Source organism: Gastrolobium bilobum, unplaced genomic scaffold, assembly GCF_033153095.1.
Source record: "Gastrolobium bilobum isolate Gb01-03AN ecotype WA unplaced genomic scaffold, APGP_CSIRO_Gbil_v1 utg12574, whole genome shotgun sequence".
Lineage (NCBI taxonomy): Eukaryota > Viridiplantae > Streptophyta > Magnoliopsida > Fabales > Fabaceae > Gastrolobium > Gastrolobium bilobum.
Window position 1 is genome coordinate 366,557 of NW_026898098.1, and position 19,046 is coordinate 385,602.

At 33.6% G+C, this 19,046-nt stretch overlaps 2 protein-coding genes and 1 non-coding gene across 3 annotated transcripts; 2 read left to right on the forward strand and 1 right to left on the reverse strand.

The window, feature by feature from the left end:
- The first annotated feature begins 4,260 nt into the window (after positions 1-4,260).
- On the forward strand, positions 4,261-7,159 carry LOC133312830 (soluble inorganic pyrophosphatase 6, chloroplastic). Its single transcript, XM_061514102.1, has 6 exons — positions 4,261-4,543; positions 5,345-5,505; positions 5,872-5,972; positions 6,084-6,265; positions 6,355-6,453; positions 6,868-7,159. Exons 1-6 carry the CDS (start codon positions 4,307-4,309, stop codon positions 6,958-6,960), a joined length of 873 nt encoding a protein of 290 aa, XP_061370086.1. The 5' UTR covers positions 4,261-4,306; the 3' UTR covers positions 6,961-7,159.
- Positions 7,160-8,826: 1,667 nt separating this feature from the next.
- On the forward strand, positions 8,827-8,946 carry LOC133312873 (U5 spliceosomal RNA). The gene has a single exon (XR_009751740.1). It is a non-coding gene; the product is annotated as a U5 spliceosomal RNA (small nuclear RNA).
- Positions 8,947-9,602: 656 nt separating this feature from the next.
- LOC133312825 (probable sphingolipid transporter spinster homolog 2) lies at positions 9,603-18,499 on the reverse strand. Its single transcript, XM_061514097.1, has 16 exons — positions 18,378-18,499; positions 17,990-18,121; positions 16,808-16,909; positions 16,233-16,337; positions 16,004-16,079; positions 15,460-15,534; positions 14,657-14,759; positions 14,535-14,582; positions 13,589-13,670; positions 13,386-13,483; positions 13,100-13,176; positions 12,818-12,931; positions 12,320-12,439; positions 11,713-11,841; positions 11,157-11,235; positions 9,603-9,910 (listed from the first exon to the last, which is right to left on the reverse strand). Exons 1-16 carry the CDS (start codon positions 18,455-18,457, stop codon positions 9,783-9,785), a joined length of 1,548 nt encoding a protein of 515 aa, XP_061370081.1. The 5' UTR covers positions 18,458-18,499; the 3' UTR covers positions 9,603-9,782.
- Positions 18,500-19,046: the final 547 nt, after the last annotated feature.

Consider the following 19,046-nt stretch of genomic DNA (forward strand, 5'->3'; position numbering starts at 1 on the left):
ATCGAGGTTGCAACAAAAGAATGCGTAGCCCCAGAGTCAAACAAGACATCAACACAAGTACCACCAATGGTAACAGTACCTCTAACAAGGTTCGAAGCTCGATCTGACTGCTGACGATCCAGGGTATAAACACGTCCTGAAGACGGTGGCACTGCCGGTGCCGAAGTAAGTGGAAGGGGAACCATCTGTAGTGGCACTGCCTGAACTGCAGCCGCTCTCGCTGTCGCCGAAGGACAATCTCTGGAGAAATGGCCGTCCTTGCCACACTGAAAACAAATCAACTGATCGGTAGAACGCGGTCCAAAATGAGTCTTCCCGCATCTCGAACACCTGGGAGCAGGAGGTCTCGCTGCACTCCACTGAGCAGAAGTTCTCTTGAACTGATTCGGCGCTTGCAGAGTTGCCATTTGTTTTCCTTTGCCCTTGTTCCCAAACTTCCTGTCTCTCCCAGAAGTGGAACTACCAGCTACCTTCGTCGTCGTCTCAGCTACCTTGGCCCTCTTGGCCTTACTCGTGCTGTAGAAATCTTCAATATCACGACATCACGACACTGCTGAACCAGTGTCCCAAAGTTTCTCGAAGCAGAACCAGCAAGGTAACCAGCAATATCCTCGCTAAGTCCCCTGCGAAACTTAGCAGCCAAGAATGTAGGAGTAGGCCTCGCCATCCTGAAGTGTGAAAATTTCACCAGCTCGTTGAACTTGGCCAGGTACTCGTCAACAGACAACGAGCCCTGAACCAACCTGTCAAACTCCCCTTGTTTCCTCTCCTGTGCATCGTACGGGAAATACTGACCCAGAAAACATTCCTCGAAGAACGGCCACGTCATCACATGGCCTTACATCTCGTAGACATGAGAAATGTTCGTCCACCATTCATGGGCATCGCCCTCCAGCATATAAGTAGCGAACATCAACTTTTGCGGATCTGAACACTGCATGACCCGAAAGATCTTGTTTAACGCCTGAAGCCATCTTGCAACAACAATGAGATCATAAGACCCATCAAAAATAGGTGGCTTATGCTTACGGAAAGCATTCAGCCGACGATCAATCGCATCTCTGTCCTCAGCGGGCTCCACAAAGGGTTCCATCACCCCAACATCATGCGGAGCACTACTGATATGCGTCTAACATATGGTGATTTCTAAGTAAAAGAAGCAAGGAATTAATCATAAATGTGTGAAAATAAGCTCATAAATGCAAGAAATATTGATTATTCCTTCTCAATCATTCTCTCACTCAATTTATGCATTTTGATAGCAGGAAACACCAAAAAGAAGTGAAAGAGAGAAGTTGAAATTGCATAGTCTCGCTCAAAACGCAATTTCTAGTGTTGAACTATCTTAAAAACCTTAAGTAAGGGACATATTAAGGACTATTTCTACTTTATTTGAATTTCATAAATCCTGAATCACTTATATATTCTATTTTGTAAAGTTGAATATGATTTCAGATACCCATTCAATGATTATATTCATGAAGTTAGTATTGTATCCGAAAATGAGGAGGAGAGATAGCCTCAAATCCATCCACACATCAATTCTAAAATCCATATATTCCACACGCCCATGTCTAGAGTTTATATATCTCCAATGGACATTGTGGGCGTGCGAGCAACTAGTAACTGCGGATTCTTTAGAAGACGTGATCTCTTTTCTTTGCTAACAATACTAAACTGAATCCACATAAATCTCAAAAACACGTACAGGTAAGGTGAAAATTAACTTAATATACATAAATCATACGTTTGTTTGAATCCTTTACAAGAAAAACAAATGTTTTTAATTAAAAATGTTTTTTTTTAAAAAAAAAACTATAATATCTATATAAGTTTTTTGAAAAAAAGTAAATTTTTTAAAAAGGAATACGTTATACTTAGTATCATTTTTTCTTATTACTTCTTACTACTAACTTTTTTATCGTCAGATCAAAATCAAATCAACACTTCTTACTTGATGTTATTTTATAACCGTTAATTTGATTTTGATCCCATGATAATAAAATTGGTAATAAGAAAAAAAAAAGTAGTAAGTATAACATTCCCTTTAAAAAAAAGATGTTTTAAAGACTTTTCTTCCAAAGTTAAAATAAGGGATGAATTATTCTATTTACTTTGTTTTTTTCTACCTTACCTACCATTTTCCTAGACTCTAAGATTAGAATCTCAAAAAGAGATAGGAATAATAAATGTTAATTGAAATTATGATTTAATGATGTTAGAAAGTGGTAGATAAGACAGACATGAAAAAATAATATAGAATAACCTATTCATAAAAATAATAACTTCAGAATATTTTTCTACAAAAATCATATCATAACACCTTTTTTTTCTCCCTCTTTTCCTTTAACTTAGCTAAACATATCTTATATTAAGGGATGTGGAACCAAACCTAAAAGCAACAAAAAAATAATAATTTTTTTTTATGTAGAATCGGTTTGAAAACCTAATCACTTTCTCCGAACTAGTTTGAGTTATTTAACTACTAGTATTTTTATTATGAATTTAATATTTCGTATGTTGTAGGAGATAAATTTTATCTCCACACACATATAAAAGTATGTGGTGCTCATATTTTTTCTTTGTCTCTCTTCTCTTCACATCGGCCCAAATGAGACTCACATAATTTTATGTGTGTATAGATATAAAATTACCTTCATAACATGAAAAAACAATAATCTCTTTTACTATTTTATTTTATTTTGCCCTAAAACTAGTTTAATATTAGTTTGGAACCAAAAGTTCGCAGCCAAAATCAATTTGTAATAAAGTAAATTTGATTTGGTTAGCCTAACCAAATCACTAAAACCAGTTCAATTTAGTTTGCCATAAAAAATCGAACCATGCCTATCCCTGCTTAAATTAAATAGATCTATTTTTGAGACAAATTGACATAAATATTATGGGTTTGTCGCTTCACGGCCACAAGAGATAAAATTATTTTTAGCAATCTCAAAACTATGTCATTTTGAGTGTTGAGAGAATTAATTAAGGGTGTTAACAAAAAAAATTCCTAAAATATCATTCATTAATTCACTCAAGTATAAAAGAACATAGTTTTGAGGTTGTCAGAGATAACTTTATCTCCTGTCGTAGGAGAAATATTTTTTTCAATTATTAATCGAGTTTAATATTTCTCATATTGTAAGAGATAAATTTTATTTTCTATACATACATAAAAGTATACGGGGCCCATATTTTATCTTTCTCTCTCCTTTCCTTATTTGGGCCCATATGAGCCATACATACTTTTATGCATATACAGTAGATAAATTTATTTGCTACCATATGAAAAATAATAAACCCTTATTAATAACTCAAAAGTCATTTATAAAAAGTGAAATTTTAGTTTAAAACCATATATAAAGATTATAATTACCTTAATCGGAGGTTTTAAATTTGAGTGATGAGTCATGATCATGATAGTTAAAATCTCGATTTAAATCTACGATTTTATGATTTTTTTAATCAAAATAATTTCATCAAAATTTCAAACATTTTTACAATTTTACGATTTTTTTACGTTTTACGATTTTTTATCCTCATTTCGATTTTAGATAAAATTCCAATTTCTACTACCATAGTCATGAGTCATGACTAATGAGGATTATATTGGGAGAGCCTCTCAACAACCATGTTCCAACCGAAATAAATTGGGTTGGATAAAAAAATAAATATAATCACCTTTGAAAGTAAAAAAGGCTAATGATACTTATATATTACCTAATCAGAATATTTTAGCAACATTACTATTAAGATGAATTAATAATATTATTAACTGTTTTATAAATAAATCATCTTTATAACTTTAGCTTATCTAAGTATCTAGTATGAATTTTGACACAATTCTGACAGCTTATTTTTTTTCCCCTCCCCTCTTCCAAATATGCATTTAACTATAAATATTTTCATGATTTATTTAAGCATAATTATTTCATTTGAAAAATCTCACTTATTTATTGATAAATTAACTGTCACGATTTTAATAAAAAAAATCATTTTTATTATTTTACCTATTATTGATCTGTAAACAAATTGGCTAAGATTTTTATTATGGTGTCAAAACATGGTCCGTTCCCGGGTTCAGTTCAGGTTCTAATTTGTATGAGCATATGCCTTTTTTTGGGTGAGGTGGAAAAAAAAAAAAACATACACGTGGGGTTGAGCAATTTGTGATGGGCATCCAATAAGATGATGACAGCACTACACAAGTCAAATTTTTTGAAGCAAGAGACAGTCACTGCCACAAAAACAAAAGACGAGAAGCTTATCAGCAAAAAAGAGTCACGCACTGAGAGTAGCATCAATGGCGGCCACCAGAGCGATAGCCATAGCCATAGCCAGCAACTCCACTTGCTCTATCCTTAACAAAAAGCCCTTTCTGGGTGTCCAATCCCTTTGTCTCAACAACCTCAAAATTTCTCGGACTAGGAGATCTTACACCTGCAGGGCCATCTACAACCCCCAGGTTTCGATCAAAGAGGAAGGCCAACCCGAAACCCTCGATTATAGACTTTTCTTCGCCGATAAATCTGGCAAAAAGGTACTTTTCTTATTATATTTTTTTAAATTGGGCTAAATTGTTTAGTATTATTAAACTGGTATCGATTTTTTTTTTTTCTGGTTTTTTTGAGCATTGTGCTGCTGGGTTTTGGTTAGAATTAGAAAAACGTGATGTTGGGCATTCAAAGTTTCTTCCTTTTTGTATCATTGCAATGGAGAGAGGATAGTATGTGGCTTCTGTGTTTGATTAATCAAAACGGCATGGAACATGAAATTGAAAATGAGTGATTTTCAATTTCCGAAGTATTTGCTTTTTTTCTTTATGGAAGTAAAAGAAGTAAATAAATTCTTGTATGCTGTAGAGTGGGGGAGCTATTTGGTTTAGCAATGCTTACTTGTCTTGGAGTAATAATGTCCGGTTTAACAGTTGTGTTTTCTTTGTTACGGGATAGTGTTCAGTCTGATGTTAATTAAATTTGATATAATGCAGAAGCTGATTGAGATGAGATGTTATGTTTCATGTGTGCATGTCTTCCCTCTTTGCTATACTTTTCCTCTGCTTTTATTAAAGGAATGAAGAGCAGGTGCCAAGGGAGCTGTTACTTTCTGTTTGTTCCAATTTTTGCTGAGTAGTCAGGAGTTAGATTTGCTTAATATTTTGGAAGCTAGGAACTGTGTAATTACTTAATATGACTCAGTATAGAATAAGATATTGGCTTTCTCATCAAAAGGAAAAACAAAAGTAATGTTCTATGAATAAGTTTCCTGCTATGTGGGCTACCCGTGACATTTGAGGACCTGTATAGTTGTACCTAATAAAAATAATTTGTAAAATATGCAGGTTTCTCCCTGGCATGATATTCCATTGCAGTTAGGTGATGGTGTCTTCAACTTCATCGTTGAAATACCAAAAGAATCCAGTGCAAAGATGGAGGTTGCCACTGATGAGCCTTTCACTCCCATAAAACAGGATACAAAAAAAGGGAAGCTTCGATATTATCCGTAAGATACAGTTTCAAAGCTCATACTGTTCTTTTTCCTGTTGTATTAAAAAATCATAAATTGCTAGGGGATATTACAATGTAAATGTCCTATGGTATGTCTTCTTTACTGATGTCTATTTATTATCTATGCTGGAGCTTCAATACCCATTTCTGGCTTGTGTTAATTGCTCTTCCTTCCATTATGCCATCTTCATGTTATAGTACCTATAATGATTGTAGCATTTTGCGTGTCTCATTTATCAGATTTTTGGTTTCTTTCTGCCTCCTTTTGAAACTTCTGCTTTGTTAATGTAGTTAGAATGCTAGATAGATTTGGGTCCATTTATATAGCCTGTCTGAATCATATATTTTGTTTGCTCTCTAGCTATAATATACATTGGAACTATGGGTTACTTCCACAAACATGGGAAGACCCGTCTTTAGCAAACTCTGAAGTTGAAGGAGCATTTGGAGATAATGATCCAGGTATTCCATTTCTATCTACTGTAGAGTGTAGTCTCCAATCTGTTCCGAAATTTTTTCTTTTCATAAGTAGGATTGCAACAAAATGTGTCTAAAATTCTTGTTAATCTGTAGTTGATGTGGTTGAAATTGGTGAAAGCCGGAGGAAAATAGGTGAGGTTCTCCAGATCAAACCCGTGGCTGCATTAGCCATGATTGATGAAGGAGAACTTGATTGGAAGATAGTTGCAATCTCATTAGATGATCCAAAGGCTTCACTTGTGAATGACATTAATGATGTTGAGAAGCATTTTCCGGTAAGCTCTATTACCTAACTAGCTGATGATTTATTTCCTATGATTTTTGATAGCAACTTCTGTGTTACATAATCTGTGCATGTCTTCAGGGAACGCTAACTGCAATTAGGGACTGGTTCAGAGACTACAAGATACCTGATGGAAAGCCTGCAAATAAATTTGGGCTTGGCAACCAAGCAGCAAATAAGGTATTTTTTCTGCATGAATTTCTTGATGCTAGTATCCTCCTAAGGAATTCTTCATTCTGTTTTTGAACTTTGTCATAGTTGAGCAGTTTACATGTTCTTTTTAAATGATTTGTTGGTTGTTGTTGTGGTTACTGAAATAAGTGTTTTGGCTGTATTTTGTTTCTGTTAAGAACTGTTTTTTGGTAGAAGTTGGTTGCCTTGAATCTTGATGACCATAAGGGTCAGGGAAATAGGAGCGTTTCAGGATTACAAGTGATATATAACATATTTCTATAAAATAAATTAGTTATGAGAAAGATAAAAGCAAGGCATTTATCTACTGCAGAGTAATCATTATCGGTGCTATGGTCAGCATGGCCTCATTTTGTCTTGGCTGATACTATCTTACCTCTTAAACTTGTATTTGATGAACAGGATTATGCGCTTAAGGTCATCACTGAGACCAATGAGTCGTGGAATAAACTTATCAAGAGATCAATTCCTGCAGGAGAGTTGTCACTTGTGTAAATGTATTGGTGGAGTGTCAGCTGCTCATGCCACTAGCATTTTCAGCAATTCTATTTATGACGTCACAAACTCTTCTGTTGAGCTTCCCGGTTATGTCTTTTACATCAATGCCCTTTTGGCCAGGCGTTAGTTATTTTGTCATTTTTTTTTTTTAAATTCATATTTCATTCTAATGAGATAACTTTATATGGTTCGTGAATAGGAGTCTGGTAATAGAATAATAGTAAAGAATAAAACTATAATACTCAAACTGAAGCATTCAATCCGCAATGATTAGTTAAATCTGCCAGCATAATATATCGTGGACAGTTGCACCTAATCTAAATATAACCTGGATAAGTTTTAAGGAACGATATCTCAATACCAATGGATCGGCTAGTGTAATTATATTACTATATACAGTTCTGTATGCAAGTGCTTTACTTGTGTATAGCCAAGAAGCCAACAATCAAAACTACTGGTGCCAATCACCACATGCATGATGTGCATGGCATCATGCTATTGAAATAGAATAAGCAGCATAAAGCAGCAAACATAATACAAGAAACAATTTCGTAAGATAAGCCTTGTGACTTCACAATCAAAGGGCATGATATTGTCATGAAACTCTTTCTGCAAGCGTCAATTTTGCTACGGAGTCTTTCTTGATGACTTTGTCTGTAGTATTAGAAAAAAGAAAGAAAGGAGTTACTAGAATTGATCTAGTAGTGAGAGATTTGATTGATTTGTGTGAACTAAGAATTGAGAATTGATGACTTTGTTTGTAGTATTAGTAAAAGAAAGAGGAGTTACTATGATTGATCTAGTGGTGAGAAATTTGGTTAATTTGCATGAACTAAGGATTGAGAAGCCAAGAGCAGTGATTAATTGTTGTGGTGTGGGTTTTTTTGGGAGTAGTAACATTTCTGCTTTAGTCGCTATTAACAATATTATGTGCTGAATTTCCCGTACCCTAAATTAATTTTAAATAATATCTTGTCATAATAATGTTAAAGTGATGCTTTTCATGAAACGATCTATAGGATTATAACATTCAGGGTTTATTTTCGAATTATTACATGCGATATATAAAATGGTTTAGTGGTTTATTGGTTTAGCAAAAGGCATAGAATGATAGCTGCAAGTAATTTTATTATGAAAATATAAGTACAAGGGTCGTTATGCACAAAATGCTGAAACATAAACTGATATATTCTCTTTCTAAATAATTTCTGGGTGGCATCATGCTATTGAACAATTTGGACTTGGCCTTATTTGACATTTATAGCAAAATGCATCTTCCCTGTGAAAGATACCCAAAATTAAACACTGTCGTATACAGAATGATTATCAGTATAAAATGGAAAGAGAACAAGCAGTATCAAGCAGCAAACACGATATAAGCAACAATTTCATGAGCCTTGTGAGTTGTGACTTCACAATCAAAAGGCATGATAGTGTCAGGAAAGTCTTTCTGCAAGCGTCAATTTTGTAACGAAATCTTTCTTGACAATTTCATCTCTGAGAGTGTCTGCAATACTAGAAAAAGAAAGAGAATAGGCCTTATGACTTGTGAGCTTCATAATCTGTGAAATATTATAAGCTCCCTTAGCTGATCTTAAAGAACTAGCATTATAAGTTGCAAACTTCAAGAAACATAAATTAATAAGTTCATACGAGTATGGAGAACTATATAAGTATACTTGTTTTTCATTGAAAAACATCACTGTTTCAGTAGAGCACACACACATATATATATAAACACAGACTAGATCAACCATGAATGTGATGAAGCACCACTAACAAAGTCCCACATCAGGGATAAAACGAAGCGCCAGCTATTGCTACAGTATAAATACATAGGCTTGTACCAATGTTCGATTACGGAGCCATGTGGTGAGTACAAAGCGAACTATTCTTTCGCCTTTTACTAAAGAATACCGTGTGCTCGCCACTACAAGTGGCATACGCTTATTTTTGAAAGGTGACTTTCCTTTGGGGAAGGGTCCCTGTTAACCTTGAGTTTTAAGTCTTGTTCTTTTGAATGATGGATTTTACCTAGTGTAGGCGACTCTTGCATTTTGTTTAACTGTTAGCTTCAACCTGTTTCAGATTGACTCATTTTTGCATGATGCTGCTGAGCCTTTTAACCTGCAGAAGATGGATTCTGCTTTCATAAAGAGTGTTATTTTAGTGTATTTTTCGCACCCTAAATTGACTTTATCTTTATATATAGAAAGTAACCAAAAATGTATTAGTATGATCCGTTACCAGTAATTAGATTGATTAATAATTTCATAAAGTATTTGAAAGTTGTTTAATAATGGTCGTATGTATTCATTTCGTCCTCGATGAAATTGTAAAGAACGCTGGAAGGCATAAAAAAAATGATTTGCATCATGATTGAAATCAGATAAGTGATGCTTTTCATAAAACGACCTATACGATTAAAATATTCAGGGTTTATTTTCAAATTTCCACAGGCCATATATAAAAATATCCTAAAAATATAATTAAAAAAAAAACATAAACTAATCAGTTCAGACTAGAATGGAGAGATATATAGAATATGTTTCGCTCTATATAAAGTACAAGGATAGCTGCAAGCAATTTTCTTCTAAAACTAAAATTACATGGAACGATTTCCACAAGATTGTAAAACAAAGCTGAATTATACTATTGTTAATTCCATTAACCAAAAGCAAATAGAAAATTATACAAATAATAAAGGTTAAAAAATACCTATTTACACTATAGTGGCTATCCTTGGGCGAAAAAATTTGTGCTTGGACATGCGTTAAAAAAAAAAAAAGATAAGAAAAAGAAAATCAACATTCTTGGGATTAAGCAGGAGATGCTGATGTCTCTCCAGTCATCTCTTGAAGCAACCGCATGGTGTCGGAACTTTCGACGGTTGATACTTGATGCTCATTGCCTTCATCAAATCTATCCACACTACGCAAAAATATTCCTGACATAATATACAAGAATCACAACACACGCTGTTTAAAATTCTTTTGAAACTTTCCCATGTATAAGACATTTATGATTTGATAATAATTATAGAAATTTAAATACTATACATTGAAGATAAGCTAATTTTCATGTGGTCAAGTAACATTCACCATAGGTACAAAGCAGTGGCGGACCCAGAAGATGTAATTTATGTCCGCACATTTAGTGACGTTCATGAAAAAAAAAATTAAAAAAAATTAAAGAAAATTTTAAATGCATTAAAAGATACGATATTGTAACAACCAAGTAGTGTTATGATCCCCTATATTAACATTGATAATAACACTACTTGATTAATTGTTACAATATCCTTCCCTATGCAGGGATTAAAAAACAAAAAATACAAATAAGAAAAAAAAACTTCACCTTAACATAAAAAATTATTCCCAACACATTTTTTTTAATCAAGGTGATTTATTGTATGGAATCATAAAATATACAATAAAATATACAATAAAACATATGACATCTCATTCCATTCCATTCATTTTCATTTCATCCCTTGTTGTATAGGAAAACCTAATCATGCTTTACTACTATACTTAAAAAAAAAAAAAAAAATTGAAAGTTCGTGTACGCAATTGCGGACAGTAGTGACCATCTAGGTACGCCACTGGTACAACGAAAGGTTGTAACAGAGTGGCTTGTTTAAGTGGTGCCCACCAGCTAATTTTAAAAGATGGTATAATATTTTAGGGAAAAGTGTTTGTCATTTTAAATAACAGAAAGTTATGTCATTTTAAGAGAGATACAGACACAGAAAATTTGAATTTTAAATTAAAAAAAACCACCCACTTTCTTTCTCCCATAATTTCTGTTTTTCTGTGTCTATCTCTCTCCTAAAATGACATAACTTATGTCATTTAAAATGACAAACACTAAACCAAATATTTTAAAAAAAAATTATGATATAACCTTAGCACCAGTTGAGCTTTTATAAATAATACAACCTTAGCATAGACTGAATTATATGTGGTTGGGCCTTTTGGCACCAGCTACATTTTACTTATGGCTCCGCCATTGTTGTAACATTTTAGGTTGGGATTGGTTATGATTTCCAGAGTGACCATTTTATTCATGTCCAGCAATGCAATTTTCTAATATTAAATATCCTTGATCTTACGATAATGATATGTCAAAAGAATTACTAACTAGAATTCTTCTTTGTAGGAAATCAACAAAAAAATTCAGTGATGACTTACCGATAAACCATATTCCAGCTGCAGGAAACAATATGGCTGTTAGAATCAAAGAAGTCGTTCTCCAGTTGTTAATGTTATCCTGCATTACCATTATGTATGAACAACCATCAGAATCTTTTACATCACAATATGTATTCTTTGAACTATCATTTTCTCTGCCTCAACCTCCCTCTCTCTATTTGTTTGGCAAGTAATGGACATTGTTAGAATATCTAAGAATATCATGATTATATCTTAGAATAGTTTAGAATATCATATATGATCTCTTAGGATTGGTTTTCATATTTACTTACATTTCATGATTTGTTTCCTTATTTATTTAGGATTAAAAGTATACAATCAATATTACCAAATTCGGCTATCATTATGTGGACAACTAACAATTTCCACCTTAAGAGTAGAAATACAAAAAGAGTTCACATTGCTGCACGTTTGGAAGTTACTAAAACCGTTAGCAAAACAATAATTCCCTTTACGGCATGTTAGTCAACCAAAAAAAAAAAAACACTAGAAAAGGTCGCTTACCAAAGAAAAGGAAAAACTATTAAAGGCTGACCTGAAGAACTCCAACAAGAGGTGAGGAAGGTACATCTCCAAAGATGTGAGTAATAACAGTAGACATAGCCATAGATAGCGGCCTCAAACTTGGTTTAACACAACGAAGAAATACGTAATTCACAGGAGCCTGAAAAAAATCAAGCGTTTAGCAAAAATTCTGACTTCCGATCAGATTTAGAAAATGGTTTCTATATAACCACCACTCCCTGTTAAACCCCGACTAGCAAGGATGGGGTGAGGGCAATTTTGTACGCAGTCTTATCCTCGCATAATTGCAAAGAGACTATTTCTCGAATTCAAACCTGTGACCTTTCAATCACAAAGAAACAACTTTACCACTGTTCCAGGGGTGCCTTCTTAGAAAATGGTTTATAAGGATCAATAATTTAGAAGTTGAATTGTAGGGATCGCATACCATCTAAGCTCATATATAAGTACAGACTTCAGGAATTTTCTAAGCTAGGCATGATATACAAACTCAGGAATGTGTACAGAGGAAAACTCAATAATTGCTAAAATATTAAAGATGATAAGCATGTAAAAAGGAGAGTGTCTTAATATAACGGCCAACACGAAGAGATCTTCCTCGCATAGAAGGAAAGTACCTGAGTGGCAAAAACAAGAAGTTCACCAATAGAGAAAAGAGCAAGAAAGCCATACATGCTTCTGAATAAGAAGGCGCCAAAACAAAATGCTGCACCAATAAATGTTGTCACTGACAGAAGCTGCAAAAGAATTTAGAGTGTTTAGTAGGACAGAGCAGTCGAATGTAAATAATTATGCTACTTAAAACTTGAGTGTGACTATATATGTAGAGATCACAAAATTAGTCAACAAGTGTGGTTTACCAGTTCCATTTACTATCCCATTACAGCTATTCAATCAATGCACGGCTACACTTTAAATGGGTCTATTCAATATTACGAGCCAATCCAGAATCTCAGTTGTAAAACACTTTTAACCTATCAATTACTGGATAATAATTGCAAAACTTTAACAATGATGCTCAAACATGTACACAACAGATAAAACTGGTGCACTGGGCAACTAATAAACAGATATAAAAGTAATGTCAGAACCCTTCTCTAAATTAGAATACCAACCTTAAATGCATTTGATAAGGTGTTAGTCATAAAATCTAGAACAAAGCCTCCAGCTAATGTGCCCACTATTCCACATAATATTGTAATTCCTCCAAATATCAAATCTGCATCGGTCTACCAAAGTAAACCACTTTAATATTCCAACAATAATAACATACTATGTTTTACATGGAAAGTATTTTCACTTATCAGGGATGTTTCATTTTATGCATAAGATGAAAGGAAAAACTATAACAGTAAAATCATATGCATAAGATGTCACTGGATGAAGCAACATCTCACCATGTGGTATATATTATAGCCGGCTTTGGGCCCCCAATATGCGTAAGCACCCAAGACAAAGTTGTATGCTATGTAACCTACGAATAGAGATATTCAAGATATGGAGTTAAATAAAGAGACATGGTAAAACAATATAACTGGTAAAATTATAACACATAGGATATTAAGATATGAAGTTCATGGGGAACTAAGCTATCCATATAGCAGCTTCTGCCACAAATTTACCAACAAAAGAAAGTAAATCTAATGAAAGCAGTTGATGCAGATCAGTGGGAGGAAGAAGTACCTAGAACATTGACAACATAAACCTCATCAAGCAAAAGCTCTTTCATATCGTTAAAAAATATCGAGAACTGATCAAATATTTTGGTTGTGGATTTTGACCTAAAATAAGAATCAATGAGTTAAAACTTTGAATACATCAGCCACTACATGATGGAAGTCAGACAGTAAAAGATAATAGCTATTTCAAAAGGTAAGTGTTTTCACTTGGAACCGTCATTTGAGATTTTATCTCTGAACTCTGCCTTTAAGTACAGTAACTCATCCTTGCCATATGAAGCCTCCGTAACTTTGAATCAAACACGTGAATTTTGTTAAAGCTAATATAAAGATATTGTGAATCAGAAACCATTAACCAGCCAACAACAAAGAAACCTAAATTTTCAGTTCATTGCAAGATATTAGGTGAGAAATGAGTGACTATCGGTTCTACACTTCTACTTGTACCAAAAGAAAAAGAATATTAATTCTCACAAAACCAGGAAAAGAGAAATAATGGAATATGCACTTCAAACATGGACACTTTTAATCCTTCTGAGAAAAATGATAGTTTTGGTTAATATATATTCAGTATCTTCAATCAAAAAGCAAAACATCTAATCTTCCCCACTTACTTTAGATAAAGGGAGAAAAATTGAAAGAAAACAGGAAAGAAATAAGCCTCGTTTTTGACAGAACATTCATCTCAAAGTGTACTCAACAGCCAACGTTTCATGAAAGAGAAATTGAATTTTTTCTATTCTCAAATAAAGGAAGACTACAATGATACCAGAGTGAAATATAGAACACAAGGACAAAAAGAAAAAGGGGCGGGATTAAAAAATGCTCAAAGGAACAAACCAATCCATTCGCAAATCTGTTAAAGAGACTACACTAAAGGCCTCAAGGATTGCAACCCACAATAAAGGAGATACGTTAACCTGTCCCACAAGAGATGAGCTGGTAAGAATCTCTGGCTAAAATTTCTTTTTTTAATATAATTTTCATAAGCATAAATTTGTATCTATGAAATTGCCATGAATATACAAAAAATAAAAATAAAAAACGATAATGAGCACTGGAAATTGTTCTTAATAATAAGACCTAAGATAGAGTAATGATACTTAAAAAAAAGGAAATATTGGCTTTGGATAATGTATAACTCATAGTGTACCTTGAACTTCTGAGGCCAGTGCCTTTTTGGAATCAACAGAAACAAAACCTGGATCCACAAGTAGTTTAGAGAAGGAAAACAATAATGGGTTCACAAAAAATTAATGCAAGTCAAACGTGCACCTTTCAACTCCAAAGGATTCATAAAAAATCCTGAAATAGCAAATGGAAGCATCAATACAGATTCTACCCAGAACGCATAACGCCAACCAAAATAACTTCCCACCTGTTAATAAACACAGAAAGGATAAAATTAGAGAGGGCATGAAAAAAGAGAGAGAGAAGCAAAATGCACATATTGATTGTTTCTGCAGTATATGATTATCCATGGGGATTCCCCCACATGTTATCTGATGTTTTCTTTTCTTGAAAGCCCAACGCTTTGTTTCTGTTATAATTGAAAGGGAAGGATAAAATTTTCACTCTAAAATAATTAAAAATCCACTTCCTACTTTTAAGAAAATCCCTTTTCAAAATTGTTTGTCTTTATCTATTCCAATTTTAAACTCAAAATTCTACTTTTGATTAGTTTTTAAAATTTAGAAAGAGAACTATGCTTTCATCCTACATTAAAATTAAAGTTGTATCTTTCCACCACAAGTGCACCATAGTTGTTACTATTAGTATTTGTAAAGAACCAATACAACCCAAAAGCTTAAGCTGTTGGGTGAGGTTACATTAACGGTTTTTTATATCTCAACACGCCCCCTCACACGAACAGGACCACTTACCTGTACGAAGAAAGAAATTCCACTAGAAAGAAAGTGAGGGGTGGTGAGGATCGAACCCGATACATCGAGGCTCTGATACCATATAAAGAACCAATTCAACCCAAAAACTTAAGTTATTGAGTGAGGCTACATTAATAGTTTTATATATCTCAATAGTATTGAATAGTGGCATAAAAAATACGGATAAAAACTTACCAAACCACCGTAGACATAGCCAAGTGCATATCCCGTTGGTATACCCATGTAAAATATTGCAAGCCACGCTGTTTTCTGATACATACACAGATACAGCAGTATGAGACAGGTTTCCACCAGAGAATATATATATATATATATATATATATATATATATATATATATATATATTGAAGAATGACAGTCCAACTACAGAGAAGCATACAGGGGACGTCATCCATTTTTATAAGATTATATCCATAAATCATTGAAATGTTGAAAATAAGAAAACTTAGTGCAACTTATGCTGATCAAGTGACTACACTGATTAAGCCGATATTCTTTACGAATGCTTAGTATCATTAAATGTCACTAAAATCATACTTATCAAACCTGAATAACGATGCAGACTATAGCTGCTATACTAAAGATTATAGATACAAGTTAAATAGTTTATACTACACATAATATGTGAGGGCCTTGATAGTGAGTATTACAGAGTAACAGAGAATAGACATTCTTCAAATCTGAAAGCAGGAGATGCTTCCAAGGGAAAGAAACAAACCTGACCAACTGGGGCATTGTCATCAATAAAAGGTGCTGCAAGACTTATAAATGAAGCCTCACCAAAACCAACCAGCCTAAAGAGAATCATAAAAGCATAAGGAAAAAATAAGCCAAATCTCTTCTTATATTTTGTACTATATTTTTGGGTACATTATATTTTGTACTTTTATTAACTACTCAAAACCAAAATCGCAAAACTTGAAAAATAATGGAATTAGACCACTTACACGCGACAGATTGAAATGGACCAGAAATTAAAAGAAAGACCACAACAAAAGGTTGCAAGAGTCCAAACTGATAATCCAATTCCTATAAGTCTAAATGGGTTCACACTGCAAAAAATAAGAATTGTGGAAGGATTAATATGTAATTTAATGACGGCAATTCCGAATACCAACAATCATATGAGCTATATGTACAATGCAGAAAAGGTCAGAAATTCTCGGTATCCAATTATTATGTCTATCAAACATAAGAACTTCAAGGGACAAGAGGTTAAATACATCGATAATCCAATTTTTACCATAATTTATGCTGCAAATTATTTTAGGTATATGGTCTCATCAATTTGAAATTTCAAGAAGATTTCCTCGCTTAAATATTAAATTGCATGTCAAGTAGGACAAATTTGAAATTCAATATAATTGATCTGTGGTGGTTCAAAAGCCTCTTCAGCTTTCAGAAGTTTCATTCATTTACATATCTTCTGAAGCATTAATAGGTTGAATATTTAAGCTAAATAAAGTACAATAGTAAGAATAGGTTTCAACTAATTGCAACACAAACGGTTATTACTAATTACCTCTTAGCTAGAGAGGCAAATATTGGACAAGCCACGAGAAGTCCAACCAAAAAAGCAGATGACAAAACTCCATCTTCAAAATTGTTCAAGTTAAAATCTCCCCTGCACACAAGGAGAAAAATATATCGTCAAAAACTGCTAAATTGCTGAAAATTTACTTCTGCATATTACAGGAACACAAGAAAAGCTCATACAGGCAGCAGCAACAGTTACCTTGCAGACTATAAATTAGATTCTATACCTTGGTGGGTGATGCTTCTCATGGCATTTTGATAAGCATGCATACATAACAGTAGGACAAAAACTGGGTTTTTAACCAAGAAAGAGTCCCAATTTTTCTCTCTCCTTATTGCAATAATTTAAGGATATCTTGCATGTGTGCCTTTGCAATTCAGAATGCTTTCATTTCTCATTAATTTTTTAAGGTAAACACATTTTAAAGCCATGAGAAAACACCCTCTATTCTTGATTTCCTGTTCTGAAAGAGGAAGGGAGTATGAAAAACCAAAGATGCAAGCTTGATAAATTGGTTTTGATAATTCGGTTACTCAAGTCATTCAAAACCTTTGAGAGACGCAGTGAACATGTTGCTGTGGAATCTAACAAAAACATAAATTGAGATCAGAGGAAATTTGTAAATTTTGACCACAGACGTTGGGTTGTTCAAGTCAGTTGTTTTGCGACTGAGAGGATTCACATGAAAAATATAATAAATAATTATGACTTATTTTGAGTAGTAATTCAGATTTCCTATTATGTGAGAACTGGCTATTAGTGTTTACTGTAAAATCATGGTTTCCTGTTCCAATTAGCTTATTTCTTTTGGAGTTCCATACTTAAGGAATAAATTAGTGTTTCCTTTTTATGATTCCTTGAATTAATAAGGAATCATCCCACATTAATCCAAAAAAAAGGTACAAAAGGAATGCTTTTTTACATCAGCCAACCTCCCTTCCAGTCCCTTTTTGGTTTCACTTCTCCCTCCCCTTTTCAATTATGTTCTCTTCTATTCTATTCTATTCTATTCTACGAGAATCTCTAGCTTTAGAATGGAAAATACCATCAACCCCCTGCCAATAGTTCGAATAAACTCAACAATTTAAAATCAAAGGGTATAGAAAATTAAATGCCTGATAGCCTGAGAGGTGAGAAGTGAGAGAAATGATCCTAAGTATATCTTACTGTATTCCCGTACCAGAAGTGCAGGTACCATCTTCGGTGCAAGTTCCCCTACTTCCATTAACACCATTGCTTGCTATTGCTCCTCGATCCAAATAGTTTAACAAATTAATCACACAAAATATAGCAAGTAGCCTACGAAACAAGATACAGGAGATTAATAACAACAGAAAAAAAGAGCCAAAAAACCACACAAATACTTCAGAAGAACATAATTTGTTCCTCTCAACTAAATAACGAAAACTCAGAAGACCCAGAATTGCTTAAAAAGTTTCTCACCACACCCAAATAACAAAAATTCAAAAAGACTGAAACTTTCTTTGCTTTACTTCACGCCATTTTTACAGTACGGATCTAGGAGGGGGAGAAGGAAACGGAGAAGGTACATTACCTCTTGGGTGTAAACCATGACGTGGTGGGAATCATGGTGGAGATTTTGGACATGGATGGCTCCATAGAGTGAGAAGCCATATGCTGAGGGGAAGGCGTTGACTTTACTCGTGAGTTTTCATGTTGTGCCATCTCAGTATAATACTTTTAAGACTAAATACCCTTTTTATGGTGGGAAGGCGTTGACTTTACTCGTGAGTTTTCGTGGTGGGTGGGAATTAGTTCACGTGTGAGGTGAGTATTTGGTGGAAAGACTTAAGTTCGATTTCCACCAATGTTATTTTGAGCATAAGATCTGTACGAATCTCTACGGTAACCTCAGAATTAACATTTAGTGCGTTTGAGGAAGAGTTATTAATTGCAATTTGTGTGCTAGACTTTTAATTAATTTACCGTATGGATTAGATTGGCAAGGCCTATGACTTAGCCTATATTAAGTCATTATTGGCCTATTAATATAAATAGTTAGATAGAACAAGTTTAAGTTTTTAAAAAAATCTATTTAAAAAATAAATCATAGATTTTTTCATACATGTCGAATTTATAAGCTTACAGGTCAACCTATATTTTATTATTTATTATAAATAAAATTATTATTTGAATACTTTTGAATAATAAAATAATATTATTTTAATTTTTTTTAATAATTAAATGTCTAATAGCTTAAACA

What these genes read in the sequence shown, in the direction of transcription:
- LOC133312830 (XM_061514102.1), top strand. Translation starts at nt 4,307, where the DNA reads ATGGCGGCCACCAGAGCGATAGCCATAGCCATAGCCAGCAACTCCACT. An exon ending in CCGATAAATCTGGCAAAAAG is followed by an intron (nt 4,544 to 5,344) that starts GTACTTTTCTTA and finishes TAAAATATGCAG; the next exon opens with GTTTCTCCCTGGCATGATAT. An exon ending in GCAACCAAGCAGCAAATAAG is followed by an intron (nt 6,454 to 6,867) that starts GTATTTTTTCTG and finishes TTTGATGAACAG; the next exon opens with GATTATGCGCTTAAGGTCAT.
- LOC133312825 (XM_061514097.1), bottom strand. Translation starts at nt 18,457, where the DNA reads ATGGCTTCTCACTCTATGGAGCCATCCATGTCCAAAATCTCCACCATG. An exon ending in CCTTATCAAATGCATTTAAG is followed by an intron (nt 12,440 to 12,817) that starts GTTGGTATTCTA and finishes ATTCTTTTGCAG; the next exon opens with CTTCTGTCAGTGACAACATT. An exon ending in TTCTTGTTTTTGCCACTCAG is followed by an intron (nt 11,842 to 12,319) that starts GTACTTTCCTTC and finishes GATTTTTTTCAG; the next exon opens with GCTCCTGTGAATTACGTATT.